The sequence below is a fragment of the Narcine bancroftii genome, chromosome 1, assembly GCF_036971445.1.
Source record: "Narcine bancroftii isolate sNarBan1 chromosome 1, sNarBan1.hap1, whole genome shotgun sequence".
Classification (NCBI taxonomy): Eukaryota; Metazoa; Chordata; class Chondrichthyes; order Torpediniformes; family Narcinidae; genus Narcine; species Narcine bancroftii.
The window spans coordinates 292,401,645-292,426,691 of NC_091469.1; the positions used below are offsets into that span (position 1 = coordinate 292,401,645).

The 25,047-nt window shown below is 41.0% G+C and overlaps 1 protein-coding gene and 1 long non-coding RNA gene across 6 annotated transcripts in view; both read left to right on the forward strand.

The window, feature by feature from the left end:
- LOC138746369 (uncharacterized) overlaps positions 1-11,668 on the forward strand; it is a 54,314-nt gene extending 42,646 nt beyond the window's left edge. For all 3 annotated transcript variants that reach the window (XR_011346918.1, XR_011346913.1, XR_011346921.1), the window contains 3 exons: positions 169-266; positions 2,070-2,112; positions 11,143-11,668. This is a non-coding gene — a long non-coding RNA (uncharacterized lncRNA). The remainder of the gene's footprint in view (positions 1-168; positions 267-2,069; positions 2,113-11,142) is intronic.
- Positions 11,669-14,423: 2,755 nt separating this feature from the next.
- lto1 (LTO1 maturation factor of ABCE1) lies at positions 14,424-24,333 on the forward strand. 3 transcript variants are annotated; one of them, XM_069904565.1, is made up of 5 exons: positions 14,424-14,550; positions 17,216-17,321; positions 19,145-19,215; positions 21,460-21,577; positions 23,166-24,333. In XM_069904565.1, the coding sequence occupies exons 1-5, from the start codon at positions 14,480-14,482 to the stop codon at positions 23,229-23,231; spliced, it is 432 nt and encodes a 143-aa protein (XP_069760666.1). In that variant the 5' UTR covers positions 14,424-14,479; the 3' UTR covers positions 23,232-24,333. The 3 variants fall into 3 exon arrangements, with proteins under 3 accessions (XP_069760666.1, XP_069760664.1, XP_069760665.1); XM_069904563.1 differs by lacking the exon at positions 14,424-14,550 and adding an exon at positions 14,645-14,860; XM_069904564.1 differs by lacking the exon at positions 14,424-14,550 and adding an exon at positions 14,645-14,809.
- Positions 24,334-25,047: the final 714 nt, after the last annotated feature.

Sequence of the window (25,047 nt, forward strand, 5' to 3'; positions counted from 1 at the left end):
GGAATGTGGAAGGAAAGCCGAACCCCTGGAGGAAATCCATGCAGATACAGGGAGAACATACAAACCCCTTATGACAGCGCAGGATTCGAACCCCGGTCCCAATCCCTGGCGCTGTAATGGCATTCCCACTGAGCTGACCTTTTGTATTTGTCTCACATCTGGAGGTAGATGACATCGGAGAAACACGTCAAAAGAACGTAAATGTCCATAGAGTGAAACGCGAGAGTCTGCGGACACCGTGGTCAAAGGCTGGATAAACTCAGCAGGTCAGTGACCTTTATACAACAAAGATAAAAAACAACATTTTGGGCTTGAGCCCTTCATCAAGATGTGAGCAAAATGTAGGCAGATACCAGAACAAAATGGTGAGGGGGAGGGGTGGGGGAGGAGCACAGACCCCAGGCAGGAGGGAATAGGTGGATAAGGAAAGTGGGGTACAAGGTAAAAAAATGGGATCACTGTGACTGGAAACTGAAGGGAACTGGAGAAAGGGAGGCAGAGAGAAAGGGAAGAGATGGAAAATAGGGATGGTGTCGCAGAAATCTGAGACGTTGAAGTTAATGCCATCTGGATGGAGAGTTCCTGGATGGAATATTAGGTGTTGCTTCTCCAATTTATGGGTGGCCTTGGTTTGGCCATGCATGAGGGCATGGACATACATGTCAGCATGGGAGTGGGTGCGATTTGAAATGGCCACTGGGAGATCCCTGTCATTGTTGTAGTTGGAGAGAAGGTGCTCAGCAAAGCGATCTCCCAGTCTGTGTCCAGTCTGTAGAGGAGGCCACAAGGGGAGCGCTGGATGCTGTAGATCACTCCCCCGGGAACACAGGGTGGCTTCGCCTGGAAGGACTGTTTGGGGCCCCGAATGGTAGTGAGAGAGGAGGTATGGGTGCAAGGGGAGCATCTCCTGCCGACACAGGGGAAAGTGCCAAGGGGAGGGAGGGAGGAGTGGGCGAGAAAGTCACAGAGGGAGTGATCCCTGCAGAAGGTGGAGAAGGGAGGGTGTGTCTGGTGGTGGGATCATTGAAAAGGTGACAAAAATTGCAGAGGATAATACATTGGATGCGGAGGCTAGTGGGGTTGGAAGGTGAGAACAAGAGGGATTCTGTTTTTGTGGTATCTGGGGGCGGGGCTTGACAGAGGTGTGGGAAATGGAGAAGAGGTGGGTAAGTGCTGAGTTGATGGTGGTGGAAGGGGAGCCGTGTATTTTGAAGAAAGAACATCTTGGAGGGGTGGAAATAGAGGGGTTGAAACAGAAGTGTTAAACAGGTAAAATGGAGAGATCAAAACAGTGGGTTAGACACAGAGGGGTCAAAACAGAGGGTTTAAAACAGAGGGGTAAAATGGGTAAAACAGAGGGGTTGAATCAGAGGGGTAGAGATGGGGTAGACAGAGAGGGGTTAAATGGGAAAAATGGAGAGGTTGAAACAGAAGGGTAGACACAGAGGGGTCGAATCGGAGGGGCAGAGACAGGGGTAGACACAGAGGGGTTGAAAGGATCAGAACAAGGCAGAGACAGGTAGACACAGAGAGGTAAAAATGGGTAAAAACAGAGGGGTAGAAACAGGGGTAAAATAGAGAGGTCGAAACTGAGGGGTAGAAACCCAGAAAGAAAATCTACCTGTTAGAGTTATGTGACTATATGAGGCAAATCCACGGATTCAAGAACAATATTGGTCAAAATTGTGCTCTGAAGTTTAGACTGACTAAATTCCAAATTTTGTTTGTGAAGGTCGCTTTGGCAGGAAGTGTACAGCAGTTTCCTGCAAGTCCAAATGCAGAACTGCATTTCCCTGGAGAAAATCACATAGAACCTTTAGAGGAAACATGACAAATTCGGTAGAGTGTGGCAACCTTACCTCCGTACATTGGTTTTCCGATAGATTGATTCCCCCACCTTTTAAATAGGGATAAGGTTAAATTATTCCTGTACGGCCAGATTATGGAGATAGGACCTGGCGTGGAGACACACCTGCCCTTTTTTTTTTCCAGATCCTTAATTTTCTTTTCTTTTGAGTTCCTTTCTTTTTTTTGAACTGCGTTGCAATTGTGATTTCTTTTCATTACAGGGTCCTGACAGGAGCCTTGTGCCCCATGATGAGTGGGATTGAGGTAAGGTTTTGGAACATATTCGCTGTGGTGGGGGGTTTGGGACAAATACAGACTTTGGGTATGCATAGGTACATGGACGACTTTGTTTATTGGATTTTGTAAGTCTGTGAAAACTAAAATAAAATATTAAAAAAACACTGTACTCTGCTAAATATGACATAATTTATTAATGTCAGATATAGATTGGTACAATACCATTTTATACCTGACAACACAAAAATGACACAGTTTAAAATTTGAAATTCCGGGCTCGTGTTTTAGGTGTGATAAAGAGGTTGGAACATTTATACATTCAACAAGGCGATGTGTGAAAGTAGGATGCTTTTGGTATGACTTGGCAGAAATCATAGAAGTGGATTGTCCATTGGAACGAGAACTGTATTTATTGAGCATCTTATGGTAATTGGAACAAAACTATCGAAATATCAAATCCAGTTTGTGAGGATTGCACTAGCAGTAGCCAGAAGAGGTATCGCTGTTACATGGAAGTCCGACTCCCTCCTACTTATTACTCACTGGAATATGGAAATGCAAAGTTGTGCCCCCCACCCACCAGAAAAGATAATCTATAATCTTAGAAAGAAATATGACATGCTAAAGTATGGCAATCATACTGGTTTAAAGATATAATTAACTTCCCCGAAAAGGTTTAAGTGATATAGTTAGGTATATAGTGTTGAATTCCTGAAGATCAGGATGTAGACTGATTTTTTAAAAAAATTTTTTATTTTTCACACCATAAACCACATTGACCATGATACATACATTTTCCTTTTCAAATATATAGTGTCATTTTCTCCTCCCTCCTCCCATCCCACCCTCCCTACCTCCCCCCCCCATCCATTTAAAGTACAAAATCTAAGATACATTAAACCAGTCAAACAAGGTTGTCATTCAATAAAAATAAACAAGAAATTCCACTGAGTCAATTCTTTTCATTTCCTTCTCCTTTCATTAATTTAGGTGGTAAATGTCCCCGGTAGGTTTTCTCTATTGTGTTTCATGTATGGCTCCCATATTTGTTCAAATATTTCAATATTATTTCTTAAACTATATGTTATTTTTTCTAATGGAATACATTTATTCATTTCTATATACCATTGTTGTATTCTCAAATTATCTTCCAATTTCCAGGTTGACATAATACATTTTTTTGCTACGGCTAGAGCTATCTTAACAAATCTTTTTTGTGCACCATCCAAATCAAGTCCAAATTCTTTGTTTTTTATGTTACTTAGGAGGAAGATCTCTGGGTTTTTTGGTATATTGTTTTCTGTAATTTTATTTAATATCTGGTTTAGATCTTCCCAAAATTTTTCTACTTTCTCACATGTCCAGATTGCATGAATTGTTGTTCCCATTTCTTTTTTACAACGAAAACATCTGTCAGATACTATTGGGTCCCATTTATTTAACTTTTGAGGTGTAATGTATAGCCTGTGTATCCAGTTATATTGTATCATATGTAACCTCGTATTTATTGTATTTCTCATCGTTCCAGAACATAACTTCTCCCATGTTTCCTTTTTTATCTTTATATTTAAATCTTGTTCCCATTTTTGTTTAGTTTTACCATTTGTTTCCTCATTCTCCTTTTCTTACAGTTTAATATACATATTTGTTATAAATCTTTTGATTATCATTGTATCTGTAATCACATATTCAAAGTTACTTCCCTCTGGTAACCTCAGACTGCTTCCTAATTTGTCCTTCAAGTAGGATCTCAATTGGTAATATGCCAGCACTGTATCTTGAGTTATATTGTATTTATCTTTCATTTGTTCAAAGGATAATAATCTATTTCCTGAAAAACAATTTTCTATTCTTTTGATCCCTTTCTTCTCCCATTCTCTAAAGGAAAGGTTATCTATTGTAAAAGGGAGTAACTGATTTTGCATCATCATTAGTTTTTGTAATTGGTAATTTGTTTTATTTCTTTCTACATGAATCTTCTTCCAAATATTGAGCAGATGATGTAATACTGGAGAACTCCTACGTTGTACCAATTTTTCATCCCATTTATATAATATGTGTTCAGGTATCTTTTCCCCTATTTTATCTAGTTCTAATCTAGTCCAATCTGGCTTTTCCCTTGTTTGGTAAAAATCTGATAGGTATCTTAATTGTGCGGCTCTATAATAATTTTTAAAGTTTGGCAGTTGTAAGCCTCCTTGTTTATACCATTCTGTTAATTTATCTAATGGTATCCTCGGTTTCCCCCCTTTCCATAAAAATTTCCTTATTATTTTCTTTAACTCCTTGAAGAATTTCTCTGTCAAGTGTATTGGCAATGCCTGAAATAGGTATAATATCCTTGGGAAAATGTTCATTTTAATAGTTTATCCTTCCTATTAATGTTAATGGTAAATCTTTCCAATGCTCTAAATCGCCCTGTAATTTTTTCATTAGTGGATAATAATTGAGTTTATATAGATGGGCGAGATTTTTATTTATTTATACACCTAGGTATCTTATTGCTTGCATTTGCCATCTGAATGGTGATTCCTTCTTAAATTTTGAGAAATCCGCATTATTCATTGGCATTGCTTCACTTTTATTTACATTAATCTTGTAACCCGACACTTCTCCATATTCCTTCAATTTCTTATATAATTCTTTTATTGATAGTTCTAGTTCTGTTAAGTATATTATAACATCATCCCCAAATAAACTGATTTTATATTCCTTGTCTTTTATTTTTATCCCTTTTGTATTATTTTCTGTTCTTATCAATTCTGCTAGTGATTCTATAGCTAACGCGAACAATAAGGGTGATAGTGGGCATCCCTGCCTTGTTGATCTGCTTAAGTTAAATTGCTTTGATATATATCCATTTACTGTCACTTTCGCCAATGGCCCCTTATATAATGCTTTAATCCAATTAATATACTTCTCTGGTAAACTGAATTTTTGCAATACTTTGAATAAATAATTCCATTCTACTCTGTCAAAGGCCTTCTCTGCGTCTAAAGCAACTGCTACTGTTGGCGCTTTACTCCCTTCTACTGCATGAATTAAGTTAATAAATTTACAAATATTTTCTGTTGTGCGTCTTTTTTTAATAAATCCAGTTTGGTCTAGATTTACCATTTTTGGTACATAATCTGCTAATCTGTTTGCTAATAGTTTAGCTATTATCTTATAATCTGTGTTAAGTAATGATATTGGTCTATATGACGCTGGTGCGAGTGGATCTTTCCCTTGCTTTCGTATTACTGTAATTATTGCTGTTTTACATGAATCTGGTAAGCTTTGTGTTTTGTCAATCTGGTTGATTACTTCCAGGAGGGGAGGAATTAATAAATCTTTAAATGTTTTATAGAATTATATTGGGAATCCATCCTCTCCTGGTGTTTTATTATTTGGTAGTTTTTTTATTATCTCTTGTATTTCTACTATTTCAAATGGTTCTGTTAATTTATTTTGTTCCTCTATTTGTAATTTTGGTAGTTCAATTTTAGTTAAAAATTCATCTATTTTGCCTTCTTTCCCTTCGTTTTCAGTTTGGTATAATTGTTCATAGAATTCTCTAAAGTTTTCATTGATCTCCGTTGGATTATATGTGATTTGTTTGTCTTTTTTCCTTGATGCCAATAACATTTTCTTAGCTTGTTCTGTCTTAAGCTGCCATGCTAGAATTTTGTGCATTTTTTCCCCTAGTTCATAATATTTCTGTTTTGTCTTCATTATCTTCTTCTCCACCTTATATGTTTGTAGTGTTTCATATTTTATTTTTTTATCTGCCAATTCTCTTCTTTTAGTTGTATCTTCCTTCATTGCTAATTCTTTTTCTATATTTACTATTTCCCTTTCCAACTGCTCTGTTTCCTGATTATAGTCCTTCTTCATCTTGGTTACATAACTTATTATTTGCCCTCTAATGAATGCTTTCATTGCATCCCATAGTATAAACTTATCTTTCACTGATTCCGTATTTATTTCAAAGTACATTTTAATTTGCCTTTCAATGAATTCTCTAAAATCTTGCCTTTTAAGTAGCATGGAGTTTAATCTCCATCTATACATTCTTGGAGGGATGTCCTCTAACTCTATTGTCAATATTAAGGGTGAATGGTCCGTTAATATTCTAGCTTTATATTCTGTTTTTCTTACTCTATCTTGCATACGAGCTGATAACAGAAATAGGTCTATTCTTGAATATGTTTTATGTCTACCCGAATAATATGAATATTCCTTTTCCTTTGGGTGTTGTTTCCTCCATATATCCAAAAGTTGCATTTCTTGCATCGATTTAATTGTAAATTTGGTTACTTTGTTCTTTCTGTTAATTTTTTTCCCAGTTTATGAAGGTACGAGGAAACTATGGCAAGCAGGGTGAAAACTAATCCAAAAGAGTTCTACAAATATGTTAATGGTAAAAGGAAAGCTAGAGACAAAATTGGTCCCTTAGAGAATCAGAGCGGAAAACTGTGTGTGGAACCTAGAGAAATGGGGGAGATATTGAACAGTTTCTTTTCTTCGGTATTCACTAAGGAGAAGGATATTGGGAGATGTGAGATAAAAAAAGCAAATTGGGTAAATATGGGGAATATAGAGATTACAAAAGATGTAGTTTTAGGGCTTTTGAAGAATATAAAGGTGGATAAGTTTCCGGGACCAGACGGGATCTTCCCCAGGACATTGAGAGAAGTGAAGGAGGAAATAGCAGAGGCTCTGGCAGTAATTTTCCAAATGTCATTAGATATGGGGATAGTGCAGGAGGATTGGCGCATTGCGCATGTGGTTCCGTTATTTAAAAAGGGTTCAAGGAGGAAGCCTGGCAACTATCGGCCTGTAAGTTTGACGTCTGTGGTAAGTAAATTAATGGAGAAAATTCTTAGAGATAGTACTTATAAACATCTGGATAGACAGGGTCTGATCAGGAGCACTCAACATGGATTTGTGGGAGGAAGGTCATGTTTGACCAATCTGATTGAATTTTTTGAAGAGGTGACTAGGAATGTGGATGAGGGTAGCGCAGTGGATGTTGTCTATATGGACTTCAGTAAGGCCTTCGATAAGGTACCACATGGAAGGTTAGTTAAGAAGGTGCAGTCTTTAGGTATAAATTTTGAGATAGTCAAATGGATTGAACATTGGCTGAAAGGGAGAGGCCAGAGAGTGGTAGTGGATAATTGTCTGTCAGGTTGGAGACCGGTGACCAGTGGTGTGCCTCAAGGATCTGTATTGGGCCCATTGTTGTTCGTTATATACATTAATGATCTAGATGATGGGGTGGTAAATTGGATTAGTAAATATGCAGACGATACTAAGATAGGTGGAATAATGGATAATGAAGAAGGTTTTCAAGGATTGCAGAGGGATTTGGGCTGCTTAGAAAAGTGGGCTGAAAAATGGCAGATGGAATTTAATGCTGATAAGTGTGAGGTGCTTCATTTTGGTAAGAAGAATCAGAACAGGACATATGTGGTAAATGGGAGAGCATTGATGAATACAGAAGAGCAGAAAGATTTAGGAGTAACGGTACATTGTTCCCTGAAGGTAGAAACTCACGTGAATAGGGTGGTGAAGAAGGCTTTTAGTATGCTGGCCTTTATCAATCATTGCATGGAATATAGGAGTTGGGAGGTGATGTTGAGACTGTATAAGAAGTTGGTGCGGCCTAATTTGGAGTTTTGTGTGCAGTTCTGGTCGCCTAATTATAGGAAGGATATAAACAGAGTGGAGAGAGTGCAGAGAAGGTTTACCAGAATGTTACCTGGGTTTAAGCATCTAGAGTATAGGGAGAGATTGGACAGATTAGGTCTTTATTCTTTGGAGCGTAGAAGGTTGAGAGGGGATTTGATAGAAGTATTTAAGATTATGAAAGGGATAGACAGAGTGGATGTGGATAGACTATTTCTGTTAAGAGGAGGAAAGATTAAAACAAGAGGACATGAGTTAAGAATTAAGGGGCAGAGGTTTAGAGGTAACATGAGGGGGGAACTTCTTTACTCAGAGAGTGGTAGACGTGTGGAAGAAATAGTGGCGGCGGAGTCAATTGTATTATTTAAGAAAAGGTTGGACAGGTATATGGATGAGAAGAAGATGGAGGGTTATGGGCATTGTGCAGGGAGGTGGGACTAGAGAGGGGTGTTTGGTTCGGTGCGGACTAGAAGGGCCTAATGGCCTGTTTCCGTGCTGTAAATTGTTATGTTTATGTTATCCATATTTGAATCCAAATTAAGGTTGAAATCCCCTCCTATTAATATGTTCCCTTGCGTATCTGCTATCTTCAAAAAAATATCTTGCATAAACTTTTGATCTTCTTCGTTAGTTGAATATACATTGAGTAGATTCCAAAACTCCGAATATATCTGACATTTTATCATTACATATCTCCCTGCTGGATCTATTATTTCCTCTTCTATTTTAATTGGTACATTTTTACTGATTAATATAGCTACTCCTCTTGCTTTTGAATTATACGACGCTGCTGTTACATGTCCTACCCAATCTCTCTTTAATTTCTTGTGCTCCAATTCAGTTAAATGTGTTTCTTGCACAAATGCTATATCAATTTTTTCTTTTTTCAGTAAATTTAGCAGTTTCTTCCTTTTGATTTGGTTATGTATTCCGTTAAGATTTAAAGTCATATAGTTCAATGTAGCCATTTCATACTTTGTTTATCTTCCCTTTCCGTTTCTCCATGATCACCTTTCCTTCTTATCCATTTCTGCTTTCTTGTTTTGAAGACTTTATAAGACAACATTTCTAAAAGATCAAACATTTTCCTTATTCTCCTATTTAAAACTTCTTTAACCCCATTCTCCCCTCCCCCTCCTGAGTTGCCCTTTATCCCTTGTCGGGCAACCACATCTCTCCTCTCCATTTGGATTTGCGAATTCACTTGCAAACGTCAACTGATTTTGCAGTGACCGTAACTCCTCCCTACCCAGCCCCCCCGGAAAAGATTTCAATTTTCATATGTAACAAAGGTCACTCTTTTAATTCCCTCCTTATTCCCTCTATTCCTTTCATTCCCTTATTAATTCTTATCTATACTCTATATATTTTCCTCTAAATACGGATACATTCATGTATACACACACACACACACATACACATCTATATATATATATATATATATATATATCTTTGGCTTGGCTTCGCGGACGAAGATTTATGGAGGGGGTAAAAAGTCCACGTCAGCTGCATGCTCGTTTGTGGCTGACAAGTCCGATGCGGGACAGGCAGACATATACCCATATACACACATACATATATAGTTCGTGGTCATTTTTACTCTCATTACATGTCTTCATCTCTCTGCTTGTTTTGTAGTTGTTCTGCAAATTTTCGTGCTTCCTCTGGATCCAAGAATAGTCTGCTTTGTTGCCCTGGAATAACTATTTTAAGTACCGCTGGGTACTTTAACATAAATTTATATCCATTTTTCCATAAGATCGTTTTTGCTGTATTGAACTCCTCCCTCTTCTTCAGGAGTTCAAAACTTATGTCTGGATAGAAAAAAAATTTTTGACCTTTGTATTCCAGTGGCTTTTTGTCTTCTCTTATTTTCTTCATTGCTTTCTCCAATATATTTTCTCTTGTTGTATATCTTAAGAATTTTACTAAAATGGATCTTGGTTTTTGTTGTGGTTGTGGTTTCGGGGCTAAAGTTCTATGTGCCCTCTCTATTTCCATTTCTTCCTGTAATTCTGGTCTTCCAAGGACCCTGGGGATCCAATCTTTTATAAATTCTCTCATATTCTTGCCTTCTTCATCTTCCTTAAGGCTCACTATCTTTATATTATTTCTTCTATTATAGTTTTCCATTATATCTATCTTCTGAGCTAACAGCTCTTGTGCCTCTTTAACTATTTTATTAGATTCTTCTAATTTCTCTTTTAATTCCTCTACTTCCATTTCTATGATGATTTCTCATTTTCCAAAATTATCCACTCTTTTTCCTATCTCTGATATGAACATTTCTATTTTATTCATTTTTTCTTCTGAATTCTTAATTCTTCTTTTTATCTCATTAAATTCTTGTAATTGCCATTCTTTCACTGATACCATATATTCTTTAAAAAAAGATACATCCATTGTCTTGCTTTTCTCTTCTTCTTCCACTTCTTTCTGTTCTTCTTCTTCTTCTTCCTCTGGATTGACCATCTGTTGTTTCCTTGTTTTCTTTTTACCCTCTTCTTTCTTGTTGTCGTTATTGTCTGTGTTCTGCACCTGCTGCTGTGCTGCAGGTGTCTCTCTCAGCTGTGGAGAACGACTCCGCAGCTGTTCCCCCCTCTCGTCAGTGTGTTTTTTTTCATGCGCGGTTGCGCACTTTTACTCGGCTCTGCGAGCTATTTTTGTAGTCCTGAGCTCGGGACTTCCACTGACCTGAGGGAGCGGGCTTCTCTCTCCATGGCGGGCCTCCTCGGACAGGTAAGGCCTTCACCTTCTTCTTCTGACGTTCTTTCTTCTTCTCTTCTTCCCGTTGTTTTCGACTTTTCTCTCTTCGCTGCCATTTTCTTCTCACCTTTATTTTTACTTTGTTTTAAATTTTAATCTTGTACCTTTGTGTTTTGTGTGTTTTTTTTTAACTTTTCCGGAGAGGGCTGGAATTCCCTGACCGGCCACTACTCCATCACGTGACTCCTCAAGATATAGACTGATTAATGAAAGTTCAAACACCCCCTTCCTCTTTTGGACAATTTTTTTAAATAGCAAGTTGAGTCTGTAATTTTAAAATACTATTTATATGATGCATGTAATAATGTTCTATGTGAGTATTGGAAAAATTACAATAAAATATTCAAAACAAGAACATAATGTAAAATTGAAGTGCTGTTTGGAGCATTGGTTTTCCATTTGTGGGAGAACACCACCATCTGCTGGTAGACTGTGATACCCCTTTCTCCTCTGTGCCCAGTGACATCCAACTGGAGAATAAATGCACAGAATCAACTGAGATCTTCTTCAATGACAGAGCCGCCTTAAGGAGTTGTAACACTTTCATTTCTTGTGTTCCTACTCTGTTTCAACAGTACATTTCAGCCATGGCCTAATTTCCTTTATTTCTTTCTGCAGGGAAATGGATCAGAGGTTAATCCACAGGACCATGAGAGCGGCAGAGAGGATCATTGGAGTCTCCCTAACCTCCCCCCACCACCCACCGCCCCCATCAACATGATCTAACAGGATCGTTGTCTGAAGAGGGCATGCAAAATCAGCGAGGGCCCCTTCCACCCACACACGACATCTTTCAGCTGCTCCCGTGGGGGAAGAGATACAGGAGGATCAGAGCCAGCACCACCAGGCTGAGGAGGAACAGCTTCTTCCCACGGGCAGTGAGAATGTTGAACGACCAAAGGGACTACTCGCACTCATCATCCGAGACTCTCAGTCATGAAAAACTTTATTTATGTATTCATGCATACACACATATATATATATATATATATATATATGTATATGTATTCTACATATGTATTCTTTGTTTGTATGTGTGTTACGTCTGGATGTGTGTCGGCATGTTTTGCACCGAGGAGCGGACAACACTGTTTCATCGTGTTGTATTTGTGTAATAAGATGACAATAAACGACTTAATTGCCACATCATTGTTCTGTGCCCCTTCCAATCCAGTTTGAATATCAGAAAATATTGAGCTGTACTTTCCAGTGGTTTAAGATGGTTGCCAATCAAGCAGTTCTCCTGTTCTCCAAAGTTTCTGGGCAACCACACCAAAAGCTCCTGATGTTTATAGCATCTTTCTTGTGTGAAAATTGGCTGATGAATTACTGGCACAAGGTGCATAACCACAAGAGTTCAGAATGAGTTTGCACTCACCATCAAATTCCAATTTACACTAATCCTACTGAGGACAATTTCCTTCCTGTGGTTAGCCTGCTGTCGCGGACCTTGGAGAGCTGGGAGCAGAGACACGTTGTTCTGAAGGTTCCAGTCCTGATGCCAGTGGCATATTAAGCAGCCTGTTAAAGGAGCCGATGATGTTTGTAAGTAAAATCCTGCAGCCATGGAGGCCTGTGCCCAAGATGGCGGCATCTGCACTCAGCAGTGGCCAGGAGGGATTGTGCACTCTGGGGAGCAGAGGGCTTGTGCAGGTCACCAGAAACGAGAAAGAACACCCCCCCCACACCCCCCTGTTGAGAAGAAGTAGCAGAGGAGATGTCCTTAAAGGATGGTGATCAGTGAGAGGCATCCGGAGCCACCCAGGGGAAACCCACGCAGATATGGGAGAACATGCAAACTCCTTACAGACAGCGCAGGATTCGAACCCCAGTTGCTGGTGCTGTAACAATGGTGCGCTGACTGCTACACCAACTAGCCCGTCTATGTCGTGTTCTGTACTAATACATGACAATAAAGGAATCTTGAATCATAAAAGGACATTCATTGGTATAACGTCATGACCTGCAGTACAGTTAGCGCAGAAGTTAGTGTAATGCTATTATGGCGCCAGCGACCCAGGTTCTCCCTGTTTCCGCAGGAGCTTTCTCCAGGCACTCTGGTTTCCACCCACTGTCCAAAATGTACGGGGTTACAGTTAATTTGGGTGTAATTGGGCGGCATGGCTTTAGATGGCTAGAGTTGGCTCTAAATAAATGTTTTTTTTTTAATTAAAAATTGTTTTAACTGTACATTTTTCTATACCATGCATTTTGTTTTTGTAACATACTCTTGTGCTCTTTGACTTACAGTAACACTACACCCTACACTTTGTTTTATTATTGCACTACCTGCTGTATGTAAATTAGGGTTGATTTGCCTGGATAGCACACAAAGCAAAGCCTTTCACTGTATCTTGGTGCATTTGACAATAGACAATTCAATTCATAATTCCAATAATTGCCTCCTGGATTATGCCTGTCATCTACGTACTGGGGGTCATTTATAGTAGGCAATCAATCTGTCAACCCGCATGCATACAGTCCCAGGGAGAATGTGCAAACTCTGCAGAGACAGCATCCTAGGTCAGGATTGATGATAATTCGTGTTTAAATTTGTTTTCAGCATTATGCAGGAAGATGTTATTAAGGTCGAGGAAGTTGTGAAAGATAATAAAGCTGATGAAATTATTGGAAAAGACAGAGAAAACTCCAGCAAGCAGCTATCAGTAAAGAAGGCATTGAGCTCTGAAATTCAGAGAAGAGTATTGCTTGGCCCATTCATCTCACATGGTGGACCGGGGTGGGGAGGGGGGGTCGTTTTCTTTAAAATGCCAAGCTATGTGTAAAAAGTAATAATTTAGAGCAGTGATTCTCAACCTTTTTCTTTCCACTCACATCCCATTTTAAGTAATCCCTATGCCATCGGAGCTCTGTGATTAATAAGGGATTGCTTAAAGTGGGATGTGAGTGAGAATCACTGCTCGAGACCCAATTGTTACCAAAGTATTTTGCTTGGGAAAAATTGACATTGGCCCATTTCCTTTGGAGTTCTGAAATGGTGCACATAACGAGTCAATTAGGGACAATGAAAACAGTGGTTTTCAAACTTTTTCTTTCCCCCAGATCCCACCTTAAGCAATCCCAGGGTCAGTGCCAGAACGAATGTTTGAGGGGGGCATTAGCGAGTTAGAACAGGTCTCAATGGAGCAGGAGGATTGACTCTATCTCAATTGAAACCAGTCCTTTAGAGAGATTGTACATTGTACCCCTAACGTCGAGGTACTCGAGATGGCAGAGGTCGACAGCATCGAGTCCACGCTGCTGAAGATCCAGCTGCGCTGGATGGGTCACGTCTCCAGAATGGAGGACCATCGCCTTCCCAAGATCGTATTATATGGCGAGCTCTCCACTGGCCACCGTGACAGAGGTGCACCAAAGAAAAGGTACAAGGACTGCCTAAAGAAATCTCTTGGTGCCTGCCACATTGACCACCGCCAGTGGGCTGATAACGCCTCAAACCGTGCATCTTGGCGCCTCACAGTTTGGCGGGCAGCAGCCTCCTTTGAAGAAGACCGCAGAGCCCACCTCACTGACAAAAGGCAAAGGAGGAAAAACCCAACACCCAACCCCAACCAACCAATTTTCCCTTGCAACCGCTGCAATCGTGTCTGCCTGTCCCGCATCGGACTGGTCAGCCACAAACGAGCCTGCAGCTGACGTGGACTTTTTACCCCCTCCATAAATCTTCGTCCGCGAAGCCAAGCCAAAGAAGAACATTAACGCACATGCCCATGGAGTTGGTGGGAATCTTCAGAGCGCATGCTCCGAGACCCGGTTTCCCGAGCTGGCAGCGCGCATGCTCTGGGGGCCGGCACCTGAACTGGCAGCGCGCGCATGCCCCGGGACCGGTTCCCCCCCCCAAGCTCGCAGGGCGCATGCTTTGAGACCGGTACCCGAGCTGTCGGCGCGCATGCTCTGAGAATCGACTCCCTTCAGCTGACAGCGGAGACTCGCAATGGCTTCCGGCGCTGATGCTTCTCGACTCGGCGATGACCTTTTTGAGTCAATCCTCTCGGCTGATGACGAGTAAAGAGATGTCTGTTTATGTTTTGGGGTATTCGCGGACTCTGGTGGCGGCGAAATCTTCCCGGAGTGGAAGGGAACAGTCCTCCAGGTTACGGGGCGCGTCGGCGAGGGGCGCTGTGCGCATGCGGACTCATACCTATCCCGGAGGAGCGCCCCAGGTGGGCGATATGCGCATGTGCACTCATCCCATCCCGAAGGAACGCACCTGGTGGGCGATATGCACATGCGGGCTCATACCCAGCCCGGAAGAGCGCACCAGGTGGGCGATAAGCGCATGCGTACTCATACCCATCCCGGAGGAGTGCACCAGGTGGGCGTAGCAACTGATCCCCCTGCCCCAGTGACGGGTTCAGACTTGGTGAGGCCCCTTGTTAAAAAATTACGCCAGGATGTCTCACTTGAAAACATGTTTGCCTTTTAATTATTTAATAGCAAGGCATTTAAAGTGAAAAATTCAAATTATTTTCAAACGAATGCATTTACTGATTACATATTTATCATTTGGTTGGCTTGATCTCTATCATAGGCCACTTTCAGGTGGCCACAATACCCGACTGTCAAGCAGGCTATTGGACTCCTATGCGGCTGTCGGGTGGCCACCTGAAAGTGGAGAACCTGGCCAGGAGGTTTACCTACCTAACCCTTCTCCTGTAGGTATAATATCTTGCTCCAAAAACCCCCGTTGCACCTGAAAGCAGCTCAGGCAAAGCTGCTAACAGCTTTCAGGTGCCCAGTAGCAGGGAGGCTGTTGACAGTCAGCTGGAGACCTGCTGACAGCCCCGCTGCTGAATCCTACCCTCCTCACTGTGGACACCTACCCTCCCCTCTGCGGACACCTACACTCCCCGCTACCTGACAGTCCCCTGGCGTGGGACTACAGGGCTGGGGCAGCCGGCGGGGGACTACAGGGCTTACGCACGCACACAAAATCCTGCTAAATTTAAAAGGTGAGAGCTTTCGATGTCAGGATAAACGGGGACAGCCGCCCCAGCCCCACAGTCCCTTGCCGGCCGCCCCAGCCCTGTACTTCTCCCCTGGCTGCACCAGCCCAATATTACCCCCCAGACCCCCCACCGACCGCCCCAACCTCGTACTCCCCCCCCCACTGCCCCAACCCCATACTCTTCCGCCAGCCGCACCAGCCCCGTACCTCCCCCCCACCCTGGCCGCCCCAACCCTGCAGTCCTGCGCTGGGGGGGCTTCAGGCAGTGAGGAGGGGGCTGTCAGGCAACAGGTAATGCCTGGTCTCAGGAGCTGGCATTTGATTTGTGGCCACTCTCCCCGCTTCAGACCTTTCAGGTTGCAGAACTCCTTCAGTGCTACCACCTGAACGTCTCCTCACAGACACTTGCAGCCTGCTCTAGAGCCACATTCTCCAGGAGATTCCACCTGAAAGTGGCTATACATTAAAGTATAATACAGGCTGGAAACAATACTAAAGTATAATTTAAAGCTATATAATAATTTGCTTTATTTGCCAGAATATTAATACTTTATTTGATGTTATACTCACTGATGGCCTGAAATGAAATACAAAATTCAGAAAATACAGAGTGGAACAATATAAACACACGTGAAGGTCTAAATAGAAAATTCCTGCATAGGCAACACACACACACACACACACTATTCTGACCGACCCACCCTCAATCCTATCTTCGGGCGAAGATCATTCAGCTAAATTTGTTGCCAGATGTCAGCACAGTTCAAGGTGTACGTGTTGCATAACTATTTACACTGGGTGCAAACTTAATACAAGGCAGGAATTAGGTTAGTCCAATGTGTTTGTACTTAGTATATTATTGATAATGTCTGATTCAAGTTGGGTCATATTGATATTATACAGGGTTCACCAATTTATTTGGTTATGTTTGTACTTGGCTTATTGTCACTCATGTCTAATAAGAGCATCAGAAATCGGTAGGCCATCTGGCCCATCAAGATTGCTCCTCCATTGAAAAAGATCAGCTTCACTTACCCACCTGTTCCTCAAAACCCTTAATTCCCCATTTCTTCAAGCATCTACCTGTGCCTTAAATGCATTTGTTGAGGCAGCCCCCACTGCTTCCTCAGATAGAAAATTCTCTCTGAGAGAAACAGCACCACTTTATCTCTGTCTTAAATCTCCTCCCCTGAATCTTGAGGCTAGTTCCAGTGCTTGTTATCCAGCCATTCAGCTAACTCTGTCCATTTTAATTGTACATTTCCATCAGTCCCATTACTTTCTTCATGATCAACTCGTGTCATATGAGCCGAAGGGCCTGTTTCTATGCTGTATTGTTATGTTGGGTAGTAACTTAGCAGTCAGAAATGAAATCGTTAATATTTTAATATAACTATTTTTGTGAGAGACTTTTTTGTTTGGTAACTTGGAGGTTTCTGCAAAGGATCTCATAACACTCAGGTTTTGAAATTGTTGAACAAGAGCATGAGAACATGACTTTAAAAAGTAGACCTGTGGCAGTTTTTAGAACTCTGTTGAAATAAAATGGTGACAATATGATTATTCTATATTGGAGATGAATTATTGTAGGCAGATTAATTTGGGTCATTTGGTCCGCATGAATGCAGGTGAGCATGTAAAGAATTTGGAAATTCATTTAATACCTTTCCATATGGAGAAATTTTATTTAAAAACACGTTTTTTCTTCTAACCTCATGGCAGATTTCGTGGGAAAGGTTATCAGGAAGGATTTATTGAAGGAGGTCAATTGGGAGAAGCTGAGGGGCGGCGATATGGGTTGGCAAATGGTGCGAAGATTGGATCTGAGGTACATATGAGATGACAGCATGTGAGCAATTGCCGCTGTCATTATGAATGCAGATAACTATTAAGATATGAAATCTTTTATTTGGTCCAAATGTATTATTTCTTTGTGCAAATTAGTTCTCATATTTCGAACATTACAATAGTGATTTTAGTTAAAATTATTCGAGCTATAAATTATTTTGGAGTATCATGTAAGACACGAGATGAATACAGCTCTTTCTTCCCTTTTGCAAGCTGGCAGATTGCTAATTTGGTAAAAAATGACACTGGAGAAGCTCAGCGGGTCAGTGTCCTTTATCTTTCTTTGGCTTGGCTTCGCGGACGAAGATTTATGGAGGGGGTAAAAAGTCCACGTCAGCTGCAGGCTCGTTTGTGGCTGACAAGCCCGATGCGGGACAGGCAGACACGATTGCAGCGGTTGCAGGGGAAAATTGGTTGGTTGGGGTTGGGTGTTGGGTTTTTCCTCCTTTGCCTTTTGTCAGTGAGGTGGGCTCTGCGGTCTTCTTCAAAGGAGGTTGCTGCCCGCCAAACTGTGAGGCGCCAAGATGCACGGTTTGAGGCGTTATCAGCCCACTGGCGGTGGTCAATGTGGCAGGCACCAAGAGATTTCTTTAGGCAGTCCTTGTACCTTTTCTTTGGTGCACCTCTGTCACGGTGGCCAGTGGAGAGCTCGCCATGTAACACGATCTTGGGAAGGCGATGGTCCTCCATTCTGGAGACGTGACCCATCCAGCGCAGCTGGATCTTCAGCAGCGTGGACTCGATGCTGTCGACCTCTGCCATCTCGAGTACTTCGACGTTAGGGATGTAAGCGCTCCAATGGATGTTGAGGATGGAGCGGAGACAACGCTGGTGGAAGCGTTCTAGGAGCCGTAGGTGGTGCCGGTAGAGGACCCATGATTCGGAGCCGAACAGGAGTGTCCTTTATATAGCAAAGATAAAGATACATAACCAACATTTTGGGCTTGAACCCTTCATCAAGATAATGAGCAAAATGTCGGGTGCCTGCTTTCATTTTGCTCATATCTTGATGAAAGGCTCAAGCCCACAAACGTTGGTTCTGTATCTTTATTTTGTCATATAAAGAACACTGTTTGACCTGCTGAGTTTCTCCAGTGTTGTGTTTTTACTTCAACCACGGTGTCTGCAGACTTCTGTTTTACCACATGCTAATTTGGAATAGGCAAGAATTTGAATAATTCAAATTCAATATTGGCAAGAATTTCAGTGAATTCTTGCCAGTATTGAGAATCCCATTCATCCACTACATTTGATCAATCATGATTTAAAACAAAATACTGGGCATTATTTTGGTATTATGACATATAGTGCAAGTATAAATTTTATTTTTTAAAATCTAAACTGAGATGCATTCCTGAAATTTAAGATGAAATTGGAACATTTGATGAGAGATTTGTTTATTTTCTTTCTATTAATATTTGTCACTGACATTCGTCTCCCGTGAGTGTTTTTTTAATCTATAGCTTATTGATCATGGAGTGCAGAGGAAGTTGAGAGCCGTCCACATTAGTGGTTTTGGAGTCATAATTAGGCAAGAGCAGGCGAGGATGGCAGCTTTTCTTCCCTGGACCAGATTAGTGAATCTGATTATTTACAGAGGAATTGTTTTAATGTTTATCGCATCATGACCCAAGAACAAGATTACAATTCTGAAATTGATGCCCGTCAATGAAGATTTTATTCCAACTAATTTGAAAATTTCAGTCCAATAGAAGCTTTTAATAGTTGTCAACTTGTATAATTTGTTTATTCTTCTAGAAGAAGGGAGTTGAATGCTCTGGCCTATATTTCTTTTTCCTGCAGGTTTCCTTTTACAAAGGCTTTGTAGTTACCTGGAAGTGTCTTCTTCAGAATAATCAAGATGCTAAAAATAGGTAGGCAAATGGTTATTATAGTAGAAGTCCAAAAATCCCGATGCCAGAAATCTGGACTTTTCGAAAACTCTCAAGCCTTTTAAATTTGTGCGCGTGCATGTATGCCTAAGTGTCACAGATGCACAGAGGCAAAAAGTGATCACTTTGTTTTGAAGCCTGCTGTATTTGATAAAAAATAAACTATCAAAATTTACCTGTTAATCTCTTCTTTATTCCTTCTAAAATTAAGTATTCACGAGAATCCAGAAAATCCGACTCATTCCCCGATCAATCTGGATTTTTGGACTTCTACTCTATATGCTGTTGAGTTTCTGGAGTGTTTGTGATAATAAATATTGTAGTTCTTTTCTTCTTCTTTGGCTTGGCTTCGCGGACGAAGATTTATGGAGGGGGTAAAAAGTCCACGTCAGCTGCAGGCTCGTTTGTGGCTGACCAGTCCGATGCGGGACAGGCAGACACGATTGCAGCGGTTGCAAGGGAAAATTGGTTGGTTGGGGTTGGGTGTTGGGTTTTTCCTCCTTTGCCTTTTGTCAGTGAGGTGGGCTCTGCGGTCTTCTTCAAAGGAGGCTGCTGCCCGCCAAACTGTGAGGCGCCAAGATGCACGGTTTGAGGCGTTATCAGCCCACTGGCGGTGGTCAATGTGGCAGGCACCAAGAGATTTCTTTAGGCAGTCCTTGTACCTTTTCTTTGGTGCACCTCTGTCACGGTGGCCAGTGGAGAGCTCGCCATATAATACGATCTTGGGAAGGCGATGGTCCTCCATTCTGGAGACGTGACCCATCCAGCGCAGCTGAATCTTCAGCAGCGTGGACTCGATGCTGTCGACCTCTGCCATCTCGAGTACCTCGACGTTAGGGGTGTGAGCGCTCCAATGGATGTTGAGGATGGAGCGGAGACAACGCTGGTGGAAGCGTTCTAGGAGCCGTAGGTGGTGCCGGTAGAGGACCCATGATTCGGAGCCGAACAGGAGTGTGGGTATGACAACGGCTCTGTATACGCTTATCTTTGTGAGGTTTTTCAGTTGGTTGTTTTTCCAGACTCTTTTGTGTAGTCTTCCAAAGGCGCTATTTGCCTTGGCGAGTCTGTTGTCTATCTCATTTTCGATCCTTGCATCTGATGAAATGGTGCAGCCGAGATAGGTAAAGCAAAAGGAAATATATCAGTTGATTGCTTAGGAAATATACCTGTACTTCACACTTTGGGACATAATGAATTTGCCTTTGTGTTAAAGCCTTAAAATGACCACGTGAAACTCTATAAATTAGACCACTTTTCCATAACGTAACTGTACTAAAATTATGTGCACCGTATAGGTGGGGGGTTGGGGGGAACCAGCAGGAATGTAGTAAATGGGCCCAAAACTGAAATTTTTGCATCTCTGTAATGTTAAAGGAAAGAATTGCTGTAATGAGAGAAATGCCTTCTCTCTGTAGAGTAAATATAATAGATTTCATTATCTATTAAAGAGTATTCTAAAAGTGTTTGTTATCATTAAAATCATAGAATAATATCTCAGAAAGCACAAGTTTGTCCAATAGTGGCTATTAAGGCTTTTTTTCAGTCCCCTGCATTGCTCTTGCCCAAGGGTTGTTTAGGTGATCCCTGCTTTTCTTGGGGAGAGGGGGTTAGGGGTTGCATTCCAAGAAAACAATCTATATTGCAGTTTTATGCAAAACGAGCCATATCATCTGCACATTCGTCAAATAAATTAATGGGAATAATGTAGGCTTTGTGTAAATAGGTGGGCCAAAGGGCCTTTTTTCTCTATTATTCTTTGTCTCAATTAAATCCTTTTGAAAAGTTCCTTTTAGTCTGCTTCCACTATCTTTTTGAACAATGTATTCTAGATTACAACAACTCTAGTTCAGTTGGCTTGCTTCTTTAATAGTCCAACTCTGTTTCCACCTTTCATTGATCCCTTATATATTAGAGCAGTATGGATAGTGTAATGGTTAGCACAGTGCTATTTCAGCGTCAGGTACCCGGGTTCAAATCTGTATGGAGTTTGTCCTTACTCCATGTGACAGCATGGGTTTCCTCCGGGTGCTCTGGTTTCCTCCCTCATCCCAAAGACGTACAGGGCTAGTAGATTAATTGGTTACATGGGTGTAATTGGGCAGCATTGGTTTGTAGCTCTGTTACCCTGAAATATCTCTAAATATCTTTATTTCCTCTCCCAAAGCTATTTAAGATTTTGACCACATTTAAAAAAATATTTGCTTAACTTTCTTTGTATTATTGCAGTAAAAAGGAGAAAGCTCTAAATTCGATACTGGAGATGGTTCACAACTTTCCCTATGAAGATCCCACCAACGAGAAATTGCAGGAGGACTTGGAGAAGATGCGGGCCAAGTTTAAGCAGGTTTGTATGTATGCCATAATCGATGAGATCAGAAAACAGAAATGCAAGAGATTTGGTATGGACATTTTGACACTTGTAACAAAGAATGATAATTATCACTCTATGTGGAAACAAGTTAGACAAGCTTTTAAGGAAAGAATGTTTCAATTCTGAGCTTGTGCAAAGAATGAGTGGTTTTGATTCAATCCTTGGCTTTTGTAGAATCGGATTATTTTTAACCAGGGATTCCAAAATAGGCCTGTCTGTTTCGAGATATAGTCAAAGGTAAGTAATCAACTGGATGCTACGTGTCCTTCAGGGCCTCCTGCTGATGGTGACTGTAGCTAAATAGTTAGAATACAATAGTTTGTTATTGATTAGTTCTCCAACATTCTGTGTGCATTGATTACTGGAATATAGTGCAATACAAGAAACATTCACTCTATCTCTGTCGAGCCTTGGGGTTAACGGCACAAGTGTTTGATACTGAGAGTTAACTGGTAAATCACGAAAATCCGCAGACACCCTGGTTGAAGTAAAAAACACAGAAATAGCAGGTCAAACAGTGTCCTTTATGTAGCAAAGGTTAAAAAAACAGAAATGACTTTTTGGGCTTCATCAGGTATGAAAGAATGTTGGCAGGGATCTGAATAAAAGATAGGGGCGGGGGGGAAGGAAGGATGGCAAAGGCAGGAGATAAGTGGAGATGGGAGGGAGGGGACAGCAGCAATCAGGGGAGGAAGGATGGCTGGGTGGGTAGAGGGGGAAGGGAGAAGAGAACTAGAATGGGGAAGGGGAAAGAAAAGGTGAGCAAGTTTAGCAGAAAGCAGAGAAGTCAATGTTAATGCCATCTGGCTGGAGAGTGTCCAGATGAAAATAAGGTGTTGTTCCTCCAATTTGTGGGTTGTCAGGGTGGGATAGTACGTAACGCCATGGACAGACGTGAGTGTGGGAGTGTGACTCAGAATTGAAATGATTGACTGCTGGGAGGCCTCTGTTGTGGCGGGCGGAGTAGAGGTGCTGAGTGAAGCGATCTACCAATCTGCGACCGGTTTCTCCGACGTAGAGAACGCCACAAAGGGAGCACCAGATGCAGTAAATCAGTCCAGTGGAAATACAAGTGAAGTGTTACTTCACTTCAAAAGGCCTATTTGGGGCCCCAGACCATGGAAAGGGAGGAGGTATGGGCATGTGTTGCGTCCATATTAACTGTCTGAATATCACTTGTAATGAAGTATGTATTTTCATAGGCATTAAAACTACAAACTCTAAATACCATGTTTTATATACTGGCTCTTGGTTAAGACCACCATGAGAATAAATGTATCAGAGATACTGGTGTGTAAACACCGTATCTTAGATTGCAGAATTCACTAAGGCTTATCCCATTATGCAGTAATAGCATCACATTGTCCTCTGAAAGCAACATGCTCAGGCCACCATGTAACATTTTCAATGCTACTGACAGAGATAAGTTTCTAAACCTGCTTAATTTCACATTATAACCTGCTCTTGGTCAATGTGAATGGTATAGCCAGGATCTGAAATGAAGAGAGCCCAAATGACTAAATATTTCCCCTTTATTCTTTGTATAAATTATCTGTTTCAGATTTGTTCTTTGCTGAATGTAAAACCCACTTTCCACACTGAGAAGTCGGTTGGGATGTCCTTCTGAAGTGCAATGTGTGACTGGTTGTGGAAGTGTTGCTTCCAGGAAAACATTTGACCATAACAGCCGTTATGGAGCTGTGTGTCTGAAGTTGCTTCAGAGTGCAGAGGATGGAACTTGTCTCAGGAACAGTCAGTACTTTGATAACTACAGGTTTGTATGTTATGTTGGAAAGATAAATACTTAATGGTGAAAGGTTTGAAATCCAAAATTCATCATCCTTTTGCCAGAGGAGAGCAATATTTTTTTGCTTGCCATTTTTGTTCTCGTGTGAAATGAATCAGATTGCTGCAAATCTGTGGGAATTTTTCCCCCTATCAGAAGCATACTTTTGAAGAGGCTTGGTGTCTGAAAAGTAATCAACACCCAGCTCATTATCAGTTGAGTTGACTTTCTTTGGGAGTGCATGTAGTGAGCTATTAAGTTTTGAATAATTTAAAACATTTACAGAGTGGGAAGGATCGGTAGCCTCAATGAAAGATTTTATCAATATGAACTGGAGGAGTTTCTCTATCATTTTTGCTTTCCTGAATTGGATTAAAATTGAAGTCTATCATTTTAAATTTGACTGAGAAAGAGAAATTGCATTAATGTAGTGCCTATCAAAATCACACAAAGTAATAAGCCATCAACGTTCTTGTAACGCAGAAGTGCCACATCAATATGGGAAGAGCGAAGAAGCTTGCAATGACTTGATAATTTATTTTTCTTGCATGACATTGGTTGAGTGATAAATATCGACCAGGTCACTGAGGTCACCCCTCTGCTGCTGGATAGAGAGACATGGGATCTTTAACATGTACCTGACAAGGCAGGCAGTTAATGTCTTGTACAAGAAAAAAATGACAGTTTTGACTGCGCCGCATTCATTCATTACTTCACTCGTGAGTCATCTTGGGCTATGTTTAATCTTGAAATGAGATGATTGAGAAGTGTTTGGAGGAGTTTGCTGAACACATATGCTTGATTTTAACTGGTTAATGATGAAATTTACTTAACTTGTTTGTGTATTTGTGAGATACAAAATCTCAACTGTGATAAAATTCAAATATTTTTAATTGATATCTTGTTAGGTTTTTGAATTTAATAAATTCAACTCAATTTTAAAGGTCACTGCTACATTTGTTATTACTAATCATATCAAGTTCACTCATTAGCTTTTCTTGTGAATCTTTTGGCCAGGTTATTTTCCACAAAAGTCTGATTTTTTTTAGATTTCTTTCTCTGGTTATTGCAGACCAGCTCCCCACCTTGTGGAATTCCAATAAGCTTGCATACATGTTTGTAAATTCCACTGACCTGATTATCAACAAACTTCCTGGTGAAGGCATGTATCTTGTTGCATTTTGCATGTTATTCACAAAAAGCAGATATCACCCATGGTTATCATTAATGAATCAATTCACTGGCTGATCACTTGTCTCAAATATGCAAGATATGATTGTTTTTCTTCTGTATACATTTTTCTTAACTATGCTGGACACATTTTGACTGAAAATAAGGATTTTGGAGAAGTTCAAGCAACTTGCAAAATTGCATATCTCCTGGGTTAGAGTGCTGAGGTTCCAGAAACTGATTCATGGTTTTGAAAGCCTATCAGCATGAGTAAGACTCCAGTTAACGGGACTGTGGCTTTGCCGCTCATATCACCAGCATGCATGAGGTGACTTATCCTCAGTGCCCTGATTGTTGAGTGACACAGGATCAGATAAAGACCTGCCAAACTTATTGGAGTTTAACAATGTCACTGACTATTGCAATTATTTCTAAACATTGAGTGGCACTGAGGTGCCAAGGCAATAATCAGTCCCAATATGGAACC